Raw genomic sequence first — 19,783 nt, forward strand, 5'->3', positions numbered from 1 at the left:
AATGTCAAAAGGAGAAATGCATTATTATAACTATTCATTATTTGTAGATAAATAGGACTAACAGGGAACTATATTTTTACCTATATCAGTTAGATTATAGAGTTTCATAAATAAAACTATAAAATTGAAATGCAAAAGCTTAAATATCAAACATTTAAAAAAAAAATTATTTCTAAACACGTATTTAAAATATTTAAAAGAATAATTATTTCTATCCTAAAATTAGATTGGCTGAAAAATGTAAGTACAAATAGTTAAAATGTAAGGAGTGTCTACTAATACAAACAACATTCATATTAAAATATTTAAGGTAATGCGTTCAAATACAGTTCATAACATCTTTTTGAAGTCATGAATTCTGTAGCTTAACTAATGCTCAAACTTGCAATAATGTCTCTTTTGATCACGGAAATTTTTACAGCGTCTGCAAAAATACATGAGCATTTTTAACAAGTAAGAACAATTCAAACGTATAATAATAAAAAAACAAAACAACAAAAACTATATTTAAAGATAATAATTATAACATTGAATAACAAAAAAAGCATTCTAAAACACGATAAAAACAACATATAACAACAACACTAATACAAAGAATTTAAAAAGTTTAACAAAAGCAATAAACAATTAAAGTAATAATTGATTACAAAAATGATAAGTGATAAAAAGAATTTAATAATACAACCTCATTAACTTAAGTCTAACAATATATTAAACAACAACAATAATTAAAAATATTGCAAAATATAACAGAAATCTTAACTAACATTAACAGCAACAACAACAAAGACCTTGCCTGAAAAAAATAACAAAATCATAACAAAAAAAAAACAAAAAAAAATCTCTTGTATACATAGGCGTCCGCAAGGCACACAAAACTTGGAAAAAACAACCACAAAGACCTGCAGAAGGCATCTTTATTTGTTGCTTTTAAAAATTCTCTTTTATTAAATACGTAACACAACATTACCGAATCATTTTCATAAAATAAAGACAAACACCGTGAGAAAATTGATAAACCATAAAACATAAATTTTGCAAAGAAATACCAGCACGTTTAAGAGAGAATTTGCCGCCCGGTCATTCAAGCTAGCTTAAGCAACTCTGTAAAACAGCCAAACAAAAACTCAAATTAGTAAAACAAAAACTTGCTCAGTTAACTTCTAATATTTGCAGATTTTGAAACCTTTTTCATTTAAAACTTACAAAAAACAACTATAAAAAAACCGTGGAGGAAAAAGGAAAAAGTGCCAGACCTGCAGGAGCGATTCTTATTTATTAGTTTCAAAAAATCTCCTTAATTAAATATTAATTTTTCAAAGTAAAACGGTAAATTGTTGTGCAACGCAATATTTCCATTAGATTGAATTAGCGCAAAAATCTTTAAAAAAAACAGTGTAAACAAACAAAAAATGGCCGTCATAAAAAAAAATCTCACTCTAAATTATCGACTTTTTCCTAAACTTTTAGTTTTAAGACGCCGAAAAAGTGTAAAGAAAAAAAAGGATATGTTTTGGGTCAGAAAACTAAAATTCGCGTTAAGCAAGATGCGTTTAGTTATTTGGTGCAAGAAATGATGCTATTTGATAGGGAACTTTTTTTATCAATACTTAAGAATGTCTCCTGACAGACTTGAACACCTTTTCTCATAAATCGGATCTTCATTAACGAAAAAGTATTGTCCCAGTGGAGAGTCTCTATGTCCATCGTAAAGATTAATTCGATACCTGGCTACAGTAGAATCACAGCAAACTCAGTCCTTTTATTTTCGAGTTGGGAGAGCTACAGTTTGTAATATAATCGAAGAAACTTGGTGTGCTATATGGGAAGTTCTCAAAAAAATATTTCCAAGAGCCACAAATGACATAAAAGAATGGCAAAACATCATTAAAGAGTTTAATTAGAATTGGAACTTTCCACAATGCATAGGAGCTATTAATGGAAAACATGTACGCACTGAGGCAAAATCAGGTTCTTCTTTTTACAACTACAAAGGATTTTACAGAATGTGTAGTTTTTCACATCAGTTGGTTTAACAAAATAATAAGCTAGAATGTAATATTTACATTTTTTATTCACATTAATAGGTTAAACAGAGAGACTCGATTGTTTCATCTTTATCTGAAAACTCTTATTTGAGAAGAAGTATTTGAACTTTAGTCGAAGCTTTGGAATAGTTGTTTAATCGCTTTAGCTGTGGAATTAATGGTTTCATAAATAACACTGCGCAACAGAAAAATATTTTTTTTTTGTATCTTTAACATTTTTATTCAAATTATACTAATTTTGGGCTGAGAAAAAAGAAATTGACAACGAAAAATTTTTATTAGCTCTAGTTTTTGAAATATAGAATAGCGAAATCTGGAAAAATATCTGGTCTTTAAAAATTTAACTTTTTCGCTAACAAATTTAAGTTGATTCGCCCCTTGAAAGCAAAGTGCACGGTTTTACATAAACTAAAATTTTGAAGACCAGATATTTTTCCGGATTTTTCATTTCGCGATCACTGAATTCAACCCTTGCCTTGAGAGAAAATTTTTGCTTTTATTTCTTAAACTAGAGCTAATATGTCATTTTTAATGTCATTTTCGAATTCAGCACATGGAAATACATAAGAAATTACTAATTTTGGTTCCGAAACAAAATCACTGTTGGGCAGTGTAATCTTCATCCTGCTCTTCTTCAGTCGGATTTTCAATATTGGAGTAAATCATTTCTAATGTTTTCACTAAAGTTTTGTCAAGTAAATCATCAGAATCTAATACTTTTCTTTTTCTTTTAGTTATCAGTATGAATTGTCAATTCACTTTACTCTACTTGCACACAAGCATTAACATATTCGTTTTTTTCAGTCACATTTTCAGATAAATGATTATTTAGCTCCTTGTTCAATAGATAATTAACATTTTCAACTTGCTCACAAACCACCTCAACGTTTTCCTCCAAATTCGTTGTTTCTAATCTATAATCATAAGGTGAACAAATATTCGATGTTGTTTTACAATGTTCTATAAAAGTATTTAGCCAATCGAGCTGAAGAAGCTGAAGTGGAACTGAATTCCTTCCAGAACCTGATGGAATATTTCATTTTGATTTCAGCCACCTTTCATAACTACTTCGAATGCTTTTATACTTTTCTTCCGCTTGATTAGCAGAGAAGTTTGACAGACAACCAATTTCTTCCCACGCATTTTTCTTTTTCCATTTCTCTTTAAATTCCTTATCAAACTTGTCATACAAAACTGAAAACCTTTGAAATTCTTTCATAAAACCGGCTCTACTCGACTTTCTCCCCCCCCCCCCCCTTTTTTTTTTTTTTATGATTGATTATGATAGAGAATTTTATGCTGATTCAGAAAAATATAAAAACACGGACCTGAAAATTAACGGAAAGTGCTCTAATTCGAAGTCAAAGTTGTAAAAAATCCCACTAAAAACCCTAATATTCGCCATTTTGAAAATAATAAGTTAATGATCTTTTTGCTGACAAAAGCAAAATATTAATAACATGGTTTTTACGTTAAAAAAGTCGTTAAAGTATGTTTATCTTGCGCAACTTTTTCTGGCTATGAAAATAGCCGTTTTTTGATTTATTAGAGAATAAACAATATTGCAAGTAATGTACTTTTGTAATAAATTTTAAAAAAGAATTCAATAGTTTTTTTTCCTAAAAGAAGAGCTTTTGAAACTTAGTTCATAGTTGTTTTATCACATGTAAAATTTAGAAATAGTAACCTTCAAACCGTTTTTTTTAATAAAAAAAACCAGCGTACGATACCATAATAATTATTCATCAATTTATCTACATTCTCATATTCTACGTTCAACCTTTATTTGAAATCTTCCATTAATTTCATTTCGTTATAACACTTTAGTTATAATACTTTAAAATAATAATTAAAAGGCTAATTGAAACCAGGTCTGTTTATTGCGAATGTACGGTAATTAATTTTCGTTAAAAATGAAAGCGTTTTGAAAAAAAAAGGCGAATATTAGGGTTTTTAGTGGGATTTTTTACAACTTTGACTTCGAATTAGAGCACTTTCCGTTAATTTTCAGGTCCATGTTTTTATATTTTTCTGAATTAGCATAAAATTCTCTATCAGAATCAATCATAAAATTAGAAGGGAGGGGGGGGGGGGGGGGAGAGAAAGTCGAGTAGCGCCAATAAAACCTGCATTAGAGATTTTTTTCTAACACACAAGATGGAGCCGTCGCCATGTTTTGTAAATTATGGTGTTGTGAATAACGTCTTCAAGATGCAATTTGCGTGTGTGTAGGTGTTAATGTATGTAGGTGATAATGTGTGTAGGTATTAATGTATGTAGTTGTTAATGCAAGTATGGTCTTAATGTATTCAATGCGTTAAAATAAGGCGGTTGTACTACTGTGTAAAAGGGGAATGGAGTTTGTAAATTGTATGATTCGCAGTCAGATGGGAAAAATATTGTCAAGTTCATGAAGAAAGTAATGACTCATTAGTGTCTTAGGGGAGCTTAAAATTATTCCTCACAATGGCGATATTTTGTAAACTTTATTGTTGTACGACAGTTATTGTGTGGTTTCCATTTAAAAAAATAAGCTGCGCGTTTTGCAAACAAAATACTGTTGCAGAAATAGATTTTTTTCAAAACTCACAACCGCAGTTGTACAACATAAAATTTGTTGTACAACCGACGTTAAGTTGTGCAACTTACACTAGAAAATGTTTCCATTATAAAACAAAGTTGTTGTGGACAGTGGCGTACCTAGGGTAAATAGCGCCTGGGGCAAACACCGATCTCGCACCCCTCTTCCCCCACATAAAGTGCTTAATTACAATTTTTTAATAAATGATGACACAAACTTTATTTTATATAATATATTTATTTCATATGATATATTATTTCTTAATTTATTTTATATAATTCTCGCTTATTGTATCGCAACCAAGCCTCTTTTGCGCCCCTTTCAGGCTGGCGCCCATGGCACGTGCCCTATCTGCCCTACCCTAGATACGCCACTGGTTGTGCAACTGTTGTACGACATTCCTACAACTATTGGAAACCAAGCTTAAGACTTGTTTTTAAAGGAGAAAATGCAATGTAGTTTATGAGATATTGTGAATTATTGTTGATGATGTAATGCAAACAAACTTGTATAATATAAACGTGGAGTTTTAGAAGTCATTTAAAGCAAATAAAATTTATTTTTTAATTTCAGATTAAGTTTTGGTATCGTGCCAAAAAAATGTTGTGTGTATGCTTGTCACAATAATTATCAAAATGATATATATAAATAAATAAATAAATAAATAAATAAATAAATATATATATATATATATATATATATATATATATATATATATATATATATATATATATATATATATATATATATATGTATGGATATATATATATACATACATACATACATACATACATACATACATACATACATACATACATACATACATACATACATACATACATACATACATACATACATACATACATACATATATCAAGTGAAGCTAGTAAAGTATCAGTGCATCAAATTTCAAGTGATAATGTTGAGCGTGAAAAATGGATAAAAGCCATTCCAAACTCGAATTTAGTTGTTACCAATAATACTATTATCTGTGAGTTACACTGACCTCTAAATTTTGAAACAGTTATATTACGTGGAGGAAAACGTCAATCAATAAATGTTCCATCTGTTTGCTATACTACCCTTATCTCAGATTCCAACTGCTGGTCCAACTCAAAGAACTCGTGTTATATCTTTAAGTGGCATTAGAAATACATTAAATGATGAGTTTATAAAAATCTTAGCTTTGAAACAATTCATAATGGAGCTAAGCGTAATGTTTCTATTTTAACAATCAATCTAATGATAACTGTTGACACCTGGTCTAAGTTTGATAAGATACTTGGCTTTTAAGTTACTTGAAAATGGACAATAAAAAATCAGACGTAGTTATGTGTTAATTTTGCATATTTTTCATCATCAGGAGATATTAGGGTAGAAGTATACATTTATTTTCATTCTATGGATGCGAGATCCACAACATTCTGATATTTTTTTATTGTCATAATTATTTATTACTTACTATTGTTAACCTTTTTATCAAGCTTTTAATTTTTCTTTTTTGTTATTTTTACTTATTCTTCTGTAATACTTTTATCATCTTCAGTTTTTAAAGTTTCTTTTTTTTTTCTTTTCTTAATACATACATTTGCTTTTTTTGTTGTTGCAGGGCTTTTGTTGTTATCTGTGTTGGTTAAGGTTTCTATTTTAATTTACAATATTTTTAATTATTGTTGTTGTTTATTATCTTTGCTATACTTTTAAGTTAATGTGGTTATAATATTAAATTTCTTTTATCAACTATTAATTTTGTAATTGATTATTACTTTTATTGTTTTTTGCTTTTGTTAAACTTTTAAAACTCTTTGTATTAGTGTTGTTTTTATTATTGTGTTTAAGAATGCTTTTTTTTGTTATTCAATGTTGTAATTGTTAATTATCTTTAAATATAGTTATTGTTGGTGTTGTTTTGTTTTTTGTTTTGTTTGGATTGAGGTCAATTAAAAATTCCAACAGAATTCTTGCCAATGGACATTTTCAAGTTATTTTGTTAACATTTTTAAATTTACATTTTGTTAACATTTTTAAATTATTTTTTTTTATAATTATGACTATCATAGTAAAATCTATTTTATTGTTATTGTTTAACATTATTAAATAATAATAATATGCTTTTTTATAATATGCTTTTAAGAATAATATGCTATCATTTATTAGTTTGATTTAATATTTTAATTTATTCATAATTTGTTTTCATGCATTATGTGGTCATTTTTTCTTAAAAAAAAAGTTTACCACGCAAATAAAATTCATTTTATAAAAAATTGCTTGTAATTATTATCAAATAATAATTATGTGCACTTTTGTCATCTTATCAAGCAATTCATGTGTTTTTTTCTGAAACAGATATAAATGAATGATTTCTGTTTTAAAAAAAAAAGAAAATAAAGTCATCAATATTCTCTTAAAAAAATTTTATTCATCTTTAAAATAATTGCATTTAGCGTTTTAAGGTATCATTGGGCAAAAAAGAATATGTGTGTGTATTGTGGTGCAGCAAAAAAAAAAACTAGCGTCAAACTTTAGATTGCCTTCACAAATAGACATAGACTTAAAAAATGGACATACTTTGTTTATATTCATTAACAATGGCAAATCACAAAAAAGCAACTATCAAACAACTCAATAAGCTTTATGGTTTCAAGATTTGTAGATTCATATTAAACTTCTTATTAAAGAATCAAAAAATAGCCGAGCAATTTTTAAGAGCTTCTAAACATTTTGTTGACTTTTGTAATAAACTTTTCTTGTGTCAAATAACAGTATTGCCAGCAACACATTCCCGAAATTCAAATAACACTATTTCATCTTTGTCAGTTAATTCATCTCCTAAACATATAAGTGTTTTATCATTATCTGATTCAAGACCATCATTATCCAGGTTAAGAGCTGATCAGTTGTCTCCTAGAACAAAAGCCCTTAAACAGCAGTTTAGCATTTTGGCGAGCAATATTGCTGCAAAAATGTGAAAGCATAGAGAGGAAGCAAAGGTGTTAAAGGAAAATCTTAAGCTAAGGGCAAGATTTAAACCTCTCAATGAGACTATTGCTTGCAATTACAAGATAATTAAAAGTTTGAGGAGTAAATAAAAACTCCAACTATTAAACTAAGTTGTAAAAATACAGTATGCTTATTATTATCTTTTTTATTCTTAGTGTTGTTAATTTTTTTGTATTTCCTTGTTATTATAATATTACAATTTTTTTATAACTTTTGTTATACTTGTTACTCTTTTTATTTTTATTATTATTGTTACTTTTTTGTATACGTTGTATATTTTTGATATTATTTTTTATTATCGTTTTTATCATTATTATTATTATTATCTTTTTATTTTACGCATATTTTTATTGCAATTTTTTTTTTTTTTGTTATTATTATTATTCTTATTTTTATTATTATTCTTATTTTTGTAAATTTTCTTATTCTTACTTTTATTCTTGTTATTATTATTCTGTTTTTCTATTTTAAATATTCTCATTATTTTTTTTTTTTTAATTCATTTTATTATTTATATTTATTTTGTTACTTAAATTGTTCCTTTTATTATAATTATTTTTCTTATCACTTTTGTTAATATTCATGTTTATATAGTTAATATTGTGATTTTTATTCTTCTTATTATTCGTATTGCTTATTGTAATGCTGTTCCTTTTATTACTGTTGTTATTATCATTATAGTTATTGTTTATATTATCTTTCTTCTTATTTTAATTAATATTAATTTTATATAGTCTATTATTTTTGTCTTTGTTCTTCTTTTTTTTTAAATTATTATTATAATTAAATTTTCTTTTTCTTTTTGTTATTATTGGAATTTTAGTTATCACTTTTATTGTTGCTATTATTTTCATTATACAATTTTTTTAATTGAATGTGCTCTTATTGTTATTCTTTTTATTCTACAGATTGTTGTTATTCTTTTTATTCCACTGATTATTGTTATTCTTTTTATTCTACTGATTATTGTTATTCTTTTTATTCTACTTATTATTATTATTCTCATTATTGTTATTATACTTATTGTTATTATTCTTCCTCATTTTTTTAAAGATATATTTTGTAACTATTATATTTTCTTTTTGTTGTTATTATGATTATTATTGTTATGATTATGTTTCTTTTTTGTTATAATTTTTTCATTTAATTTATTTTTTATTAAATATGTTCTTATTATTATCCTTTTTATTTGTCTTGTTATTTATATTCCTCATATTGTTAATATACTTATTGTTGTTATTGTTCCTCTTTTTTTTTATATATTTTTTAATTGTTTTTTCTTTTTATGGTTATTGTAATTATTAGTGTTATGGTTGTTATTATATATATTGTCATTATTTTTCGTTATTATTATTTGTCATTTTTGTTTTTCTTATTTTCATTATTACTGTTCCTATTTGTATTTTTATCATTATTTTTGTTCTTATCATTATTTTGTTCTTATCATTATTTTTGTTTTATCATTATTTTTGTTTTCATCATTATTTTCTCTCTTTCTTTCATTATTATTCTTATCATTACTGTTACTATGCTTATTATTATTTTTACTCTTTTTTTATTAATATTTTTTAAATTTGTTTGATATTGTTTTATTATTATCATTACTTTTATAATTTTTGTTATCTTTATCACTCATTTTGTTTTTGTTATTTTTTTATTTTTTTTATTTTGTATATTTTTATTGTTACTTTTATTACTGTTTTTAACACCCTATAAATAAAATTTTGGACAAATTTTTATTGCATTTATTATGTAATTTATTTCATGCACGCAAAAAACCTTTATACTTATTTCAAAGAGGATTTTATAATCTATTTAAATTCAATTTAATTAAGTTAAAAATATTATTTAAATATTGAAAATAAAATGGTCAAAGTTATGGACCTCGAAAAAATTATAGAAATTTTTTTCCAAAAAAATCGAGAAAAAGGTAAAGCATTTGTTGCTAAGCTGTTTATGGAATGGGGTTTACCCAGATCAACTGCTAACAAGAAAATAGTAAAATTGGAGAATAGATCTCTAAAAAGAAAAGTTGGAAGTGGTTGAATCGCTAAGGTAGCTATTAAAGAAAATATTCCAAAGATTGCTGCATTTTTTGAAAATAAGTCAGGGTGCTTCCAAAAGAAAGTAGCTCTAGTTTTTAACTGTAGTCAAACTCGAATTTGCCAAGTATTAAAAACAATGACTAACATTCGAACTTTCAAAAAAAAAAATTGTCCTGATTGTAGCCATCAGCAGAAGAAAGCTATGCGTCCTAAATGTCGTAAATTGTACGAAAATTATAAAAACTTGGATTTTGTTATGGATGATGAAAGTTATTTTACCTTAAACAATAGCACATTAGCTGGTAATGATAGGTTTTATCCCGCTGATCCTTGTCAATGTTCTGACCATGTAAGATACAATTTGCATAAAAAGACAAGCTCTTAATTTCTTGTTGCATCAGCCCCCGTGGAATAAACTCTCTTTATATTCATCGCAGTAAGCAGGCAATCAACCAGTACACTTATAAAGAGATACTAGAAAAAACTTTTCTTCCCCTAGTATCAGAATATTATAAAAAAGACAATAAGTTTATCTTCTGGCCTTATCTAGCTCGATCACATTACGCAAAGTCGCTCATCGACTTTTTAAAATTGAAAAAAATCAAAGTTGTACCCAAAGATATAAACCCAGCTAACGTTCCAGAAGCAAGACCAATTGGAAACTTTTGGGGTGATTTAAAACGGCTAGTGTATGACAATAATTGGAGAGCTGAGAAATTGAAGAGCTTTAAGCAAGAATTAGATATTGTTATTCAAAGATGAATAAAGAAATTTTCCATACTCAAATAAAACATCTTTCAAAGAAACTTTATGATATTGCTAAATATGGTATTTGAAATAATTATTTTAATATATTTATAAACTACGTATACTTACATATTACCAGTTGAAATATTAAATGATAAAACTTATTAGTTCTTAAAATATTAGTTTTTAAATTTTGTCCAAAATTTTATTTATGAGGTGTTATTATTTTTAATGTTATTTTTATTATAAATCTTATTTTTTTTAATGTTATTATTAAACAGAAAGCAGTAACAGCCACAAAATATACCAGTAGTGGAATATTTCGTGGCTGTTACTGCCTATTGTTCTTTAATCTACCTTTGGTTACAGGGATTTTTTGATATTGTTATTTTTTGTCATTATTTTTTTTTTATCTAAATGAACATTGATGAAAAAGAATAGTTTCATTTCTATTAACTGCTATTACTTGGTATATAGAAAGTTAAAACAATCTGTAAAGTTTAGTATTAGGATTAACATAATACCAAAGTCATAATTGTTCTGTATATAATTTAAAGCAATATGTTTTTAAGATGAACTGCAGTGGTAGTTCTGGTGAATGATGTTGGAAAAAGTTAGCTGCAGTGTTTAGCAATGTTTGTGGCAAAAAGTACTATTGAAAAACTGGTTGCATTAAAGTTGTGGTAATAAAACATCTGTAACAAAAGAATGCTATTGATCACATAACCTGTTGCTGTTGAACACAAGTTAGTATTTCTAGTGGTCCTATTGTTTTGGTGGCAGCTAGTCCATTATCTGATTCCTATTTTCAGGTGATTTTTGTTGACTTTTTTTTCTTTTTTATAGCCCATTACAATAAGTCTGTTTCACTATGGTTTACTATGCAAGTAGTTTACTCATAAAAAGTTTGCTTTTATCATAAATTGGAGTTTTAATTATCTTTATATCAAAGTTTTAATTTCTTATTTTTCAGGTTCATCAAATAAGTAATGTTTATAATCAAGTACTGAATGTGCTAATTTTCCCATGGCTTACTATAACTTTTGAACTCAAAAGAAATTATAATTTTCACAAATTACTTTCTGTTGAGTCAATTTCGAAATCATGTATTGCTTTTGATTTTGTTTTTTAGCCCATACTTAATTGAAAATAATTTAAGTTGTTGTGATAGAAGCTTATTAATCCTATTCTCTTTGCAACAGTGATACAGGTACTCTGTAAAAATATTTTCTTCCATTTAAAATTAGTTACTTCTTTAAAGAAATTAAGTTGAGCTGATTATTACTTCAAAATATATAGTTCAGTTAATGTTGTGCTTATTTACAGCTAATTCTTAAATATTGCATATTTACACTTCTACTTGAGTAGTGCAAATGTATGAGTATTTTTTTATCTGTACATTTTCTTTGTTATTTTCTTAAATTTTAATTCTGGTGCATACTAAAATTTTATTTTTATGCAATTCTTTTATTCCTACTTTGTACACTTACTATAGGAATGGTAGTAAAATTTACAGTATTACCTAGAAATAGCAATAAAATGAGTAAAACTCGCTTTTCTCAGCCATTTTGAGTAGAGTATCTTAAAATATGTGACTAACTCCTCTTTTTCCATTTTGTTAATGTAGTGACACTACATTTTTTTTTATGAATGAAACAGAATCTTTAGACATCCTTTAGCTTTTGCGGATAAAGCATTACTGAAATTTTGCTTTCCCTAAAACCACGTTTTTGTTAATGAGTTTTAGTGCTAGTGGTTATCAATATTTCAAAAATGAAAGAATTTTTATGAAGAAAGTTAAATCAAGATGCTTTTAATAAAAATACAGAAAAGAAAGACCACTACAACATGAAGAATATACTTTAATTAGTGAATATACTTTAAACAATGATTACTTTTAAAATACACTTTATTTTTTTATTTTATTTTATTTTTTCTAAATGATTTAATTGAATTGTTTTTAATAAATTATTTAAAGAATTAGTTATTATATTAGCAGTAATTATTTCTTGCTAAAATTAACAACTGTTTTTCTCCCAATGTTTAAAATTGGAGAACAAAATGATCCTAAACTGAAAAAAATAATTCTCAGTCAAAAAGAAAGTAAAAGAAACAAAATAAATATAAAAAACACCCAAAAAAAATTGCTAAAGATTTTAATTACCGTCACATTTTCAAATTACTAGTACGTGTAAAATAATTCTTCAGCTTATCATGTTAATGCCTCTTTTTGTTTTTTGCTTTTATTTCTCAATATTTGAAGGATTTATAAACTTAAGATCTAAACTGTAAACAAACAGTTGCACAAACAAATTTTCTACTAAAGCTAATGCATAATTGAATTGATTTTTAAAAATTATTTGGTTTTACATGCTTCTTCATAGCTAAACATAACTGGTAAGGTCCTTTGTTGTTTGGTTCCTAAGTATTTTATGTTTGTCTCTTAAGTATTTGGCTTACCATTTATGTCCTTTTATAGCAAAATACTTGCATTCCCAAGAGCTAGAGATGTGAAACGTTTTTTTGTTTCTTGTTTTTTTGGTTTTTTTGGTTTTTTTGGGAAAAAAATGCAGGGGTCTGTTGTTTTGATTTTTTGGGGAAATATTCAAAAATTCACCATTTAAGCTACTAAATTAACTTTAATGGCAATATTATTAAACCCATTTTCATTTCAGATTTATATAGGAAAACTAAGGCTGAATTTGATTACAATTCTTTTTCTTTTGGTATGTTTAAAGGAAATTTTTTTGTTGTTAATGTTTAGGTTAACATGGTTATAGCAGTCCTGTGTAAAAAATTATTAGTTAATTTTATCTTCCTCTATTTAATTTTTATTGACTTTATTGTTATATATTGATACAATAAACACTTCTTATCTAAATTTATTATACTTAACTACATTTACTTAATTTTATTTAATATTTGATATATTATTATTATTATTATTATTATTATTATTATTATTATTATTATTATTATTATTATTATTATTATTATTATTATTATTATTATTATTATTATTATTATCATTATTATTATTATAATTATTATTATTATTATTATTATTATTATTATTATTATTATTATTATTATTATTATTATTATTATTATTATTATTATTATTATTATTATTATTATTATTACTATTATTATTATTGTTATTAGTATTATTATTATTATTAGTATTATTATTATTCATTTACTGTACTTATAAAGTTTTGAGTTGCAGATAAAAAGTTATATGCAGTTTTAAAAGCTCAATTTTGTTCTCTATTTAATTATATTTAAATTTTAGATATTTTGCTTAACATAGTAAGTTTTAATTATAAAAATGAATAAAGCAGGCCATACAGGGGGGAGAAATGAAACTGTAGTTACCAATTTATTTATACCTATGAACCAAATTAGCAAAATGGATAGAGTTAAATGTTCCTTTTGCTTTGACATTATGGCTAAAAATGGAACTCGAATGACTAAGCATATTGAAAATGTAGAAAATGTCCTGATGAAGTAAAATGTCTATAGGCAAATAAATCAAAAACAGCAAGACTCTCCTGGAGATGCTCAGCCAAAAACAAAAAATCCATGATCTGATTCTTTTGGAACATCCTTTTCTGAATCAATATGTAGAAGTAAAATACCAAGTTCCATGTTTGACAGCATGACAAAAACTGGAAAGGTGTGTATTGTATTTTTAAATTTTAAGAATAATTTGAAGAATTAACTGATATAGCAATTAGCTCATTAAAAGTTCATGATGTATAGATTTTAGATTTGTTTCATGATTGACTGATGTACCAGTATGACATTATCTTTTGCAGGAATTGATTGATACACACTTAGTCAGAGCAATATATGCTAGTGGATTGCCACTCCATATAGTAGAAAATAACTATAGGAAAATCTTTTTGAACAAGTTACGTCCTGCTTATAAGCTTCTGTCAAGACATGAAGTGTCAAATGTGGTATTAGATAATGAATTTTCAAGGATTTCAGCAAATGTTAAAGAAAATGGGAGCAACTGCAGATTATCTTGGATTTATGTGTGATGGATGGAGCAATTTAAGGTACAGTAACAATTTATTAAAATATGAGTTGATGCAATATTATTGAAGCTATATTATTTATTAAATAAACAGATCATATTTGTTTATATGCTTTTTCTTCTTTACAGAAATGAAGCTATCACTAACTTTGTAATGACATTGCCTTCTTCATCACCCATTTTGTGGAAGACATTGCCTACAGTTAAAACCATAATTCTAGTACTGTATACAATGGATTTACTTAACAGACTGGTAGACTTTTAAAATATGCATACTATTTTATAATTAACTTTGATATTAAATTTATAACAAACAACACTGAAAACCATTTCTGTAAGCAGAAATAATATATCAGTTAATAGGTTTTTAATATTTATATAGTACAGTATATATAATATATCCTAATCTGTTTTGTAGGAACATTAAGCCATTCTCGTGAATATATAGCAAATAAAATAAAGTCTTAGTAGAAATAAATCCTAACAAAGTATTGGGCATTGTGACTGACAATGCTGTAAATATGAAAAATGCATAGACTCATCTAAAAGATTATTATCCCCATCTTCATTGCTATGGAAGCATTTCACATGGTTTAAATTTGCTGTTCACAGATTTTTTAAAATTGACAACTTTAAGTGTTTTGATGTCACAAGTAACTGATATTGTTAAAGAGATAAAATATTCTCATTTATCTGTTGCAGCTGGTGTAGTAATATGCAATTCCTTGAAACTACCAGTACGAACTAGGCAATACAACTAAAAGTATAAATATACTGTACATTACAAAAAAAATTGAACTATGTCACTAATTTTATTATACATTCATAAACATAGATTTCATTTAGTAAATTACTTTAGGGGAGAGTAGGGCACCATGAAACACTTTTGGTTTTTGTTTTGTAACAACATTTTTAAACACGTTTTTTTTAGAGCGATTAGTGCAATTTGTAGATAAATATTATACTTTCAAAATTAAATTCTTAAACTAACAAAATAAAAGAGGTCAAACTTGTAGAAACCTATTGAGTAAAATTCGAATTTTGTATCAAAGTACCCCACCCATGGGGTACCTTGATACAAAATACCCATAGACTGTATCAAGGTACCCCACCCATGGGGTACCTTGATACAGTCTATGGGGCACCATGAAACAGGATAATAAAAAAATTATAAAATGTAGGAAAGCAACACAAAAAAATTTATACAAAAAAAAGAAACAAATTTTTCTAAAGACTAGTTATAATATTTTAAAATTAATAGTGGGAATCATGTTCATCTCTTAGTAAATCACTTTCTGGATCATTTTTTGTCTTCTTCTGATAAGATAGTTGTTTCTTTATCTTACTTTTCTTTTCTTTTATTCCAGTACAGCTTTTGTTGGTGTATCTGTTGTTATCATACTGCTAGCTTTCTCACGTGGCCTTTGGAAATCCTTTAAACTGAGAAGGACTTACAAAGTTAATAACTTCAGAATCATTGGCTTGACTTGTACTTGACTTGAAACTGGCAAAAGGCTCTTGAAGCTTTTCTGGTGAGAGTAACAAATTATTAGTATTCAGAGTTTCTCCAGTATTTGCTTGATATGTACTTGGATTGTTTCTATCAGTAACAACACTACATAAAAAATCTGCTTCTGAAAATACATTCTTGTCAAAAGGAAATATTCCAAATTTTCCTAAATCCACTTTGAATGTTTGTAATAGTGAAACTTTTTTCATATGCGATGTTAACACAAGATTCAATTTCATAAATAGTGATTAGCACTCCAGGATGATTTAGAAGCCAAGATTTTACTGCATCATTATAATAAACTGTAAATGGAGCAAATACAGAGATATCTAAGGGCTGCATTTTGTGACTACTATGTGGTGGTATAGTAAGAATAATAACACCATTATTCTTTGCAAGATCAAGAGCTTTTATAGATAAGTAGCTCTCATGATTATCAAATATAAGTAGAGATGGATTTTCCTTTGATGAGAATGTTTTTGATATAAAATGTTGAATTACTTCTACAAATAACTCTGTATTCATCCATCTAGTTGGATTTGCAAGACCAAGAGATCCAGATGGTGCATTATTAAGCATATGTTGCTTAAACTTTTTTTCGTGGGAATATCATTGCAGGCAGTATGGTAGCACCTGAGGCACTTATGAAAAAACAACTTGTCACCAAAGTTCCACGCTCTCCACTTGTCACAGAGTTAACTTGCTTGATGCCTTTTTTAGTAATGATTTTATTACATCTTTGTACAGTGGTGGTAGCTGTTTCATCCAGATTCCAAATGCGAAATCCATCACCAAACTTTGATTCTCTTAAATACAGTGCCTCTGAATTAGTAAAAAACTTTTGTACATTGTAATTATTGAAAGATGTCATTCTTGACAAAGAACATCCTTCTGGCATTCGAATGCTTAAAGAATTCCGCTTTAAAAACAAGCGCATCCATTCTATTCCAGCTTTCTTCTCTTTAATCCAGTTATTGGGAAGTTTATATTATTTATTATAGCCATATCAAAAGCAATAGATCTTAAATTTACAACAGACTGTCCATAACACATTTGAGAGCAGGTAACAATATACTGCTTCAAAAGATTTTCTTGCTCTTCAGTAAATACTCTTCTTGTAGAAAAATTGGGTTTCATAGTTATGATTTCTCCTTCTTTTACTCCTTTTTTTCTTTTAACATATCTGTATACATAAAAACACACATTAAGAATTTGCTTTTAGTTACAAACTTATGCAAGTTTCATTTACTAAGTAGGACAAAGTAGTACTTATCGGTGCAGAATACATAAATATAAATTACCTGCAAAGGGTGCTGTGATTAAGATTCATTTTTCCTGCAGCATTTCTTAATGAAAACCCTCCTGTTAAAACTAAATCAACAGTTACCTCCATTGAATTACTCAAGAAGGTTCCTTTACTAGTTTTTCTTACATAGTTCCTCATTCTAATTTAAAAATAATCAAGCAATAACAAAGAGGCTTTACAATGTATAAAAATTCAATTCATGGTCATATCATGATTTGATACCACGCTGAGCTTTAATTTACGTAAATAGATTTTACATAATAATAGAAATCAGTACAAAAACATAAATTAAATGAATGTTAATCCTTCAACAAAAAAGAGTTAATAAAGCAAACTTATGGTATGTAAACTTTTGTAACTTATGTTTATAAGACAAAATTAATTTTATAACTACATAAGAACATCATCATACCACATGCATAAATAGTAAATAATTTAAAATTTTTTTTTGCTCCATAAACTTTATTTAATGGTCCATCGATTTTTTACCAAGTTAGGTGAAATATTAAAGTATAGAAGTCCATATTTCCCGCCGAGAACTAATTAAAGTATGCTTGACTATCGAGTAGTTTTTAAAACGGTACATTATTTAGTTTCATGGTGCCCCACTAAAACTGTTTCATGGTACCCCATACGTTCTAATAGAATAAGATGACAGGTTTTGTTTTTCAAAAAAATTTTTTGTTAAATGTCTTTGCCAAACTGAAGAGCTCATGAAAGATAGTTTACAAATTAGAAGCACTTTCCAAAGAATAGAGTGAATAAAACACCGTAAAACGCAACAGCTTCAAAAATTTATAAATTACTTTGCAGCGGAAAAAACACAAATTTGAACCTCTCGCAATATTATTGACATGTTCTGATTTTAATTATACGTTAAACAATACATCTAGTAGTAACTGATTACCATTCAAAAGGATTTGTCACAATACTTTATTATCACTGTATAATTGCTTCATGGTGTCCCATGTCTCATGGTGCCCCACTCTCCCCTACTCTAAATTTATTGAATTTATTGTAATTTCTTTGTGTTTTATTTAAAGGTGGGGATCAACAGTAGCATGCTTAGATAGCATACAGAAAAATAAGCATCCATTGACTATTTCTGAAAACAGTGGACTTAATTCAACAACAAAAAATATTCTTCTATCAGATGTTTTTTGGGACAGGGTTGAAGGTTTTTTCAAATTGCTGTCAACAATAGCTGATGCAATAAAGAAAACTGAATCAAATACTCCCATGTTATCTATGAAACTTTTCACTTCTTGGAAGATGGGCTAACTTAACAGTTAGCCCATTTTCAAAAAAGGAAAAAGACAAAAAGATCTTCAAGAAAAGAAAAAATTTTACTAAACAGAAATTTACTTGGCTGCCAATATACTAGGTCCCAAATTTCAAGGCAGAATCTTGACTGGAGAACAAAGCGTATTTACTGCACATAATTCATATATGGTTCTTAAAACCAAATACATTTTAGCCTTGGGCATTAAAAGTAAATTTTTATGAAATTTTGAATTATTTTAAATACTATTTTCAAATTTGAAAATACTATTTACATAATTAAGGTAATTGTTAAGTTATTGAAAGAAAAATCTTTTTATAGATTGACGCGTGTGAGGGGATACACATTATTGCTGCAAGTATGCCTGAAGTAAACAAAGAAATTATGTTTGACTTGGCTAATAACCAATCAAAGGGTGGCATACTTTCAAAATCTTTTTTTGGACTGCAGTTGGAATAACTCAACCCATAAAATGGTGGAAAGGGTTGTGTTCCTTTACTGAACTATCAAAAGTTGCATCTAGAATTCTTCAGCTACCAGCTTCAAGTGCAGCATGAGAGAGAAGTTTTAACACTTATTCTAACATTCATAGTGCAAAAAGAAATTGGTTAACGGCTGAAAGGGCTGGAAAACTAGTTTTCATTTCAAAAAATTTAAAACTTGAAAATATTGAAAACACCAGCTATAAAAATGCTACAAGCATAACTACTCCTCAAATTAATAACTCGAGTGTAAATAAAGTTCCTAGCACTTTAAAGCCTTGGTCAGAGTCTGAAGTAGTTAATATAGAAAGTGACTGTGACTTTGTTTATGAATCATTAGATGAAGGTAGTCTAGGGCAGGAAGACTAAGACTCAGAAGACACATCCATTTAGAATATCTTTTATAGTTTAATTACATGTTAAAATTGCTAAGTTATTGACTTTTTTGCTAAGTATTTATATATTTTTTTTAATTGTGTATAAACTACACCACAGTGCTACACTACTTAGCACCAAACTAATAACCAGTTAAAACTAATAACACATTATTATTCAAAAATATTAGAATATGTAAATTAAATAAACTTAGAGCTTTTTTATAAGGGCTTACTGGCAATATAATTCAACATATGTAACAATTGATGTAAGATCAATTTATTACATATATTACATTTGATGTAATTTATTACAATTGATGTAAGAATTTATTTACAATTGATATTTACAATTGATATATA

The 19,783-nt window shown here is 26.9% G+C and overlaps 2 protein-coding genes, 1 long non-coding RNA gene and 1 pseudogene across 4 annotated transcripts in view; 2 read left to right on the plus strand and 2 right to left on the minus strand.

Annotated features, from left to right (window-relative positions):
- LOC149893156 (uncharacterized) overlaps positions 1-3,449 on the minus strand; it is a 182,088-nt gene extending 178,639 nt beyond the window's left edge. Inside the window, exon 1 of the long non-coding RNA XR_016449303.1 lies at positions 3,377-3,449. This is a non-coding gene — a long non-coding RNA (uncharacterized LOC149893156). The remainder of the gene's footprint in view (positions 1-3,376) is intronic.
- A 7,307-nt stretch (positions 3,450-10,756) lies between these two features.
- LOC149893170 (uncharacterized) overlaps positions 10,757-19,783 on the plus strand; it is a 28,991-nt gene continuing 19,964 nt past the window's right edge. Inside the window, exon 1 of the transcript XR_016449289.1 lies at positions 10,757-11,233. The gene's annotated coding sequence lies outside the window, so the exon portion shown is untranslated. The remainder of the gene's footprint in view (positions 11,234-19,783) is intronic.
- LOC149893171 (uncharacterized) lies at positions 13,605-19,605 on the plus strand (annotated as a pseudogene). The gene is made up of 4 exons (XR_016449287.1): positions 13,605-14,100; positions 14,243-14,488; positions 14,596-14,719; positions 18,886-19,605. The product of XR_016449287.1 is annotated as an uncharacterized LOC149893171 (transcript).
- On the minus strand, positions 16,919-17,420 carry LOC149893172 (uncharacterized). Its single transcript, XM_090100080.1, has 2 exons — positions 17,278-17,420; positions 16,919-17,159 (listed from the first exon to the last, which is right to left on the minus strand). Exons 1-2 carry the CDS (start codon positions 17,418-17,420, stop codon positions 16,919-16,921), a joined length of 384 nt encoding a protein of 127 aa, XP_089956206.1.

Source organism: Hydra viridissima, unplaced genomic scaffold, assembly GCF_058129835.1.
Source record: "Hydra viridissima isolate aposymbiotic clone 2 unplaced genomic scaffold, HvirCarnegie_v1 scaffold_1, whole genome shotgun sequence".
Lineage (NCBI taxonomy): Eukaryota > Metazoa > Cnidaria > Hydrozoa > Anthoathecata > Hydridae > Hydra > Hydra viridissima.

Excerpts from the sequence above, each read along its gene's own strand:
- LOC149893172 (XM_090100080.1), bottom strand. The coding sequence starts at position 17,420 with ATGAGGAACTATGTAAGAAAAACTAGTAAAGGAACCTTCTTGAGTAAT. Across the intron at positions 17,160-17,277 it reads AATCACAGCACCCTTTGCAG|ATATGTTAAAAGAAAAAAAG; the intron begins GTAATTTATATT and ends TTATGTATACAG.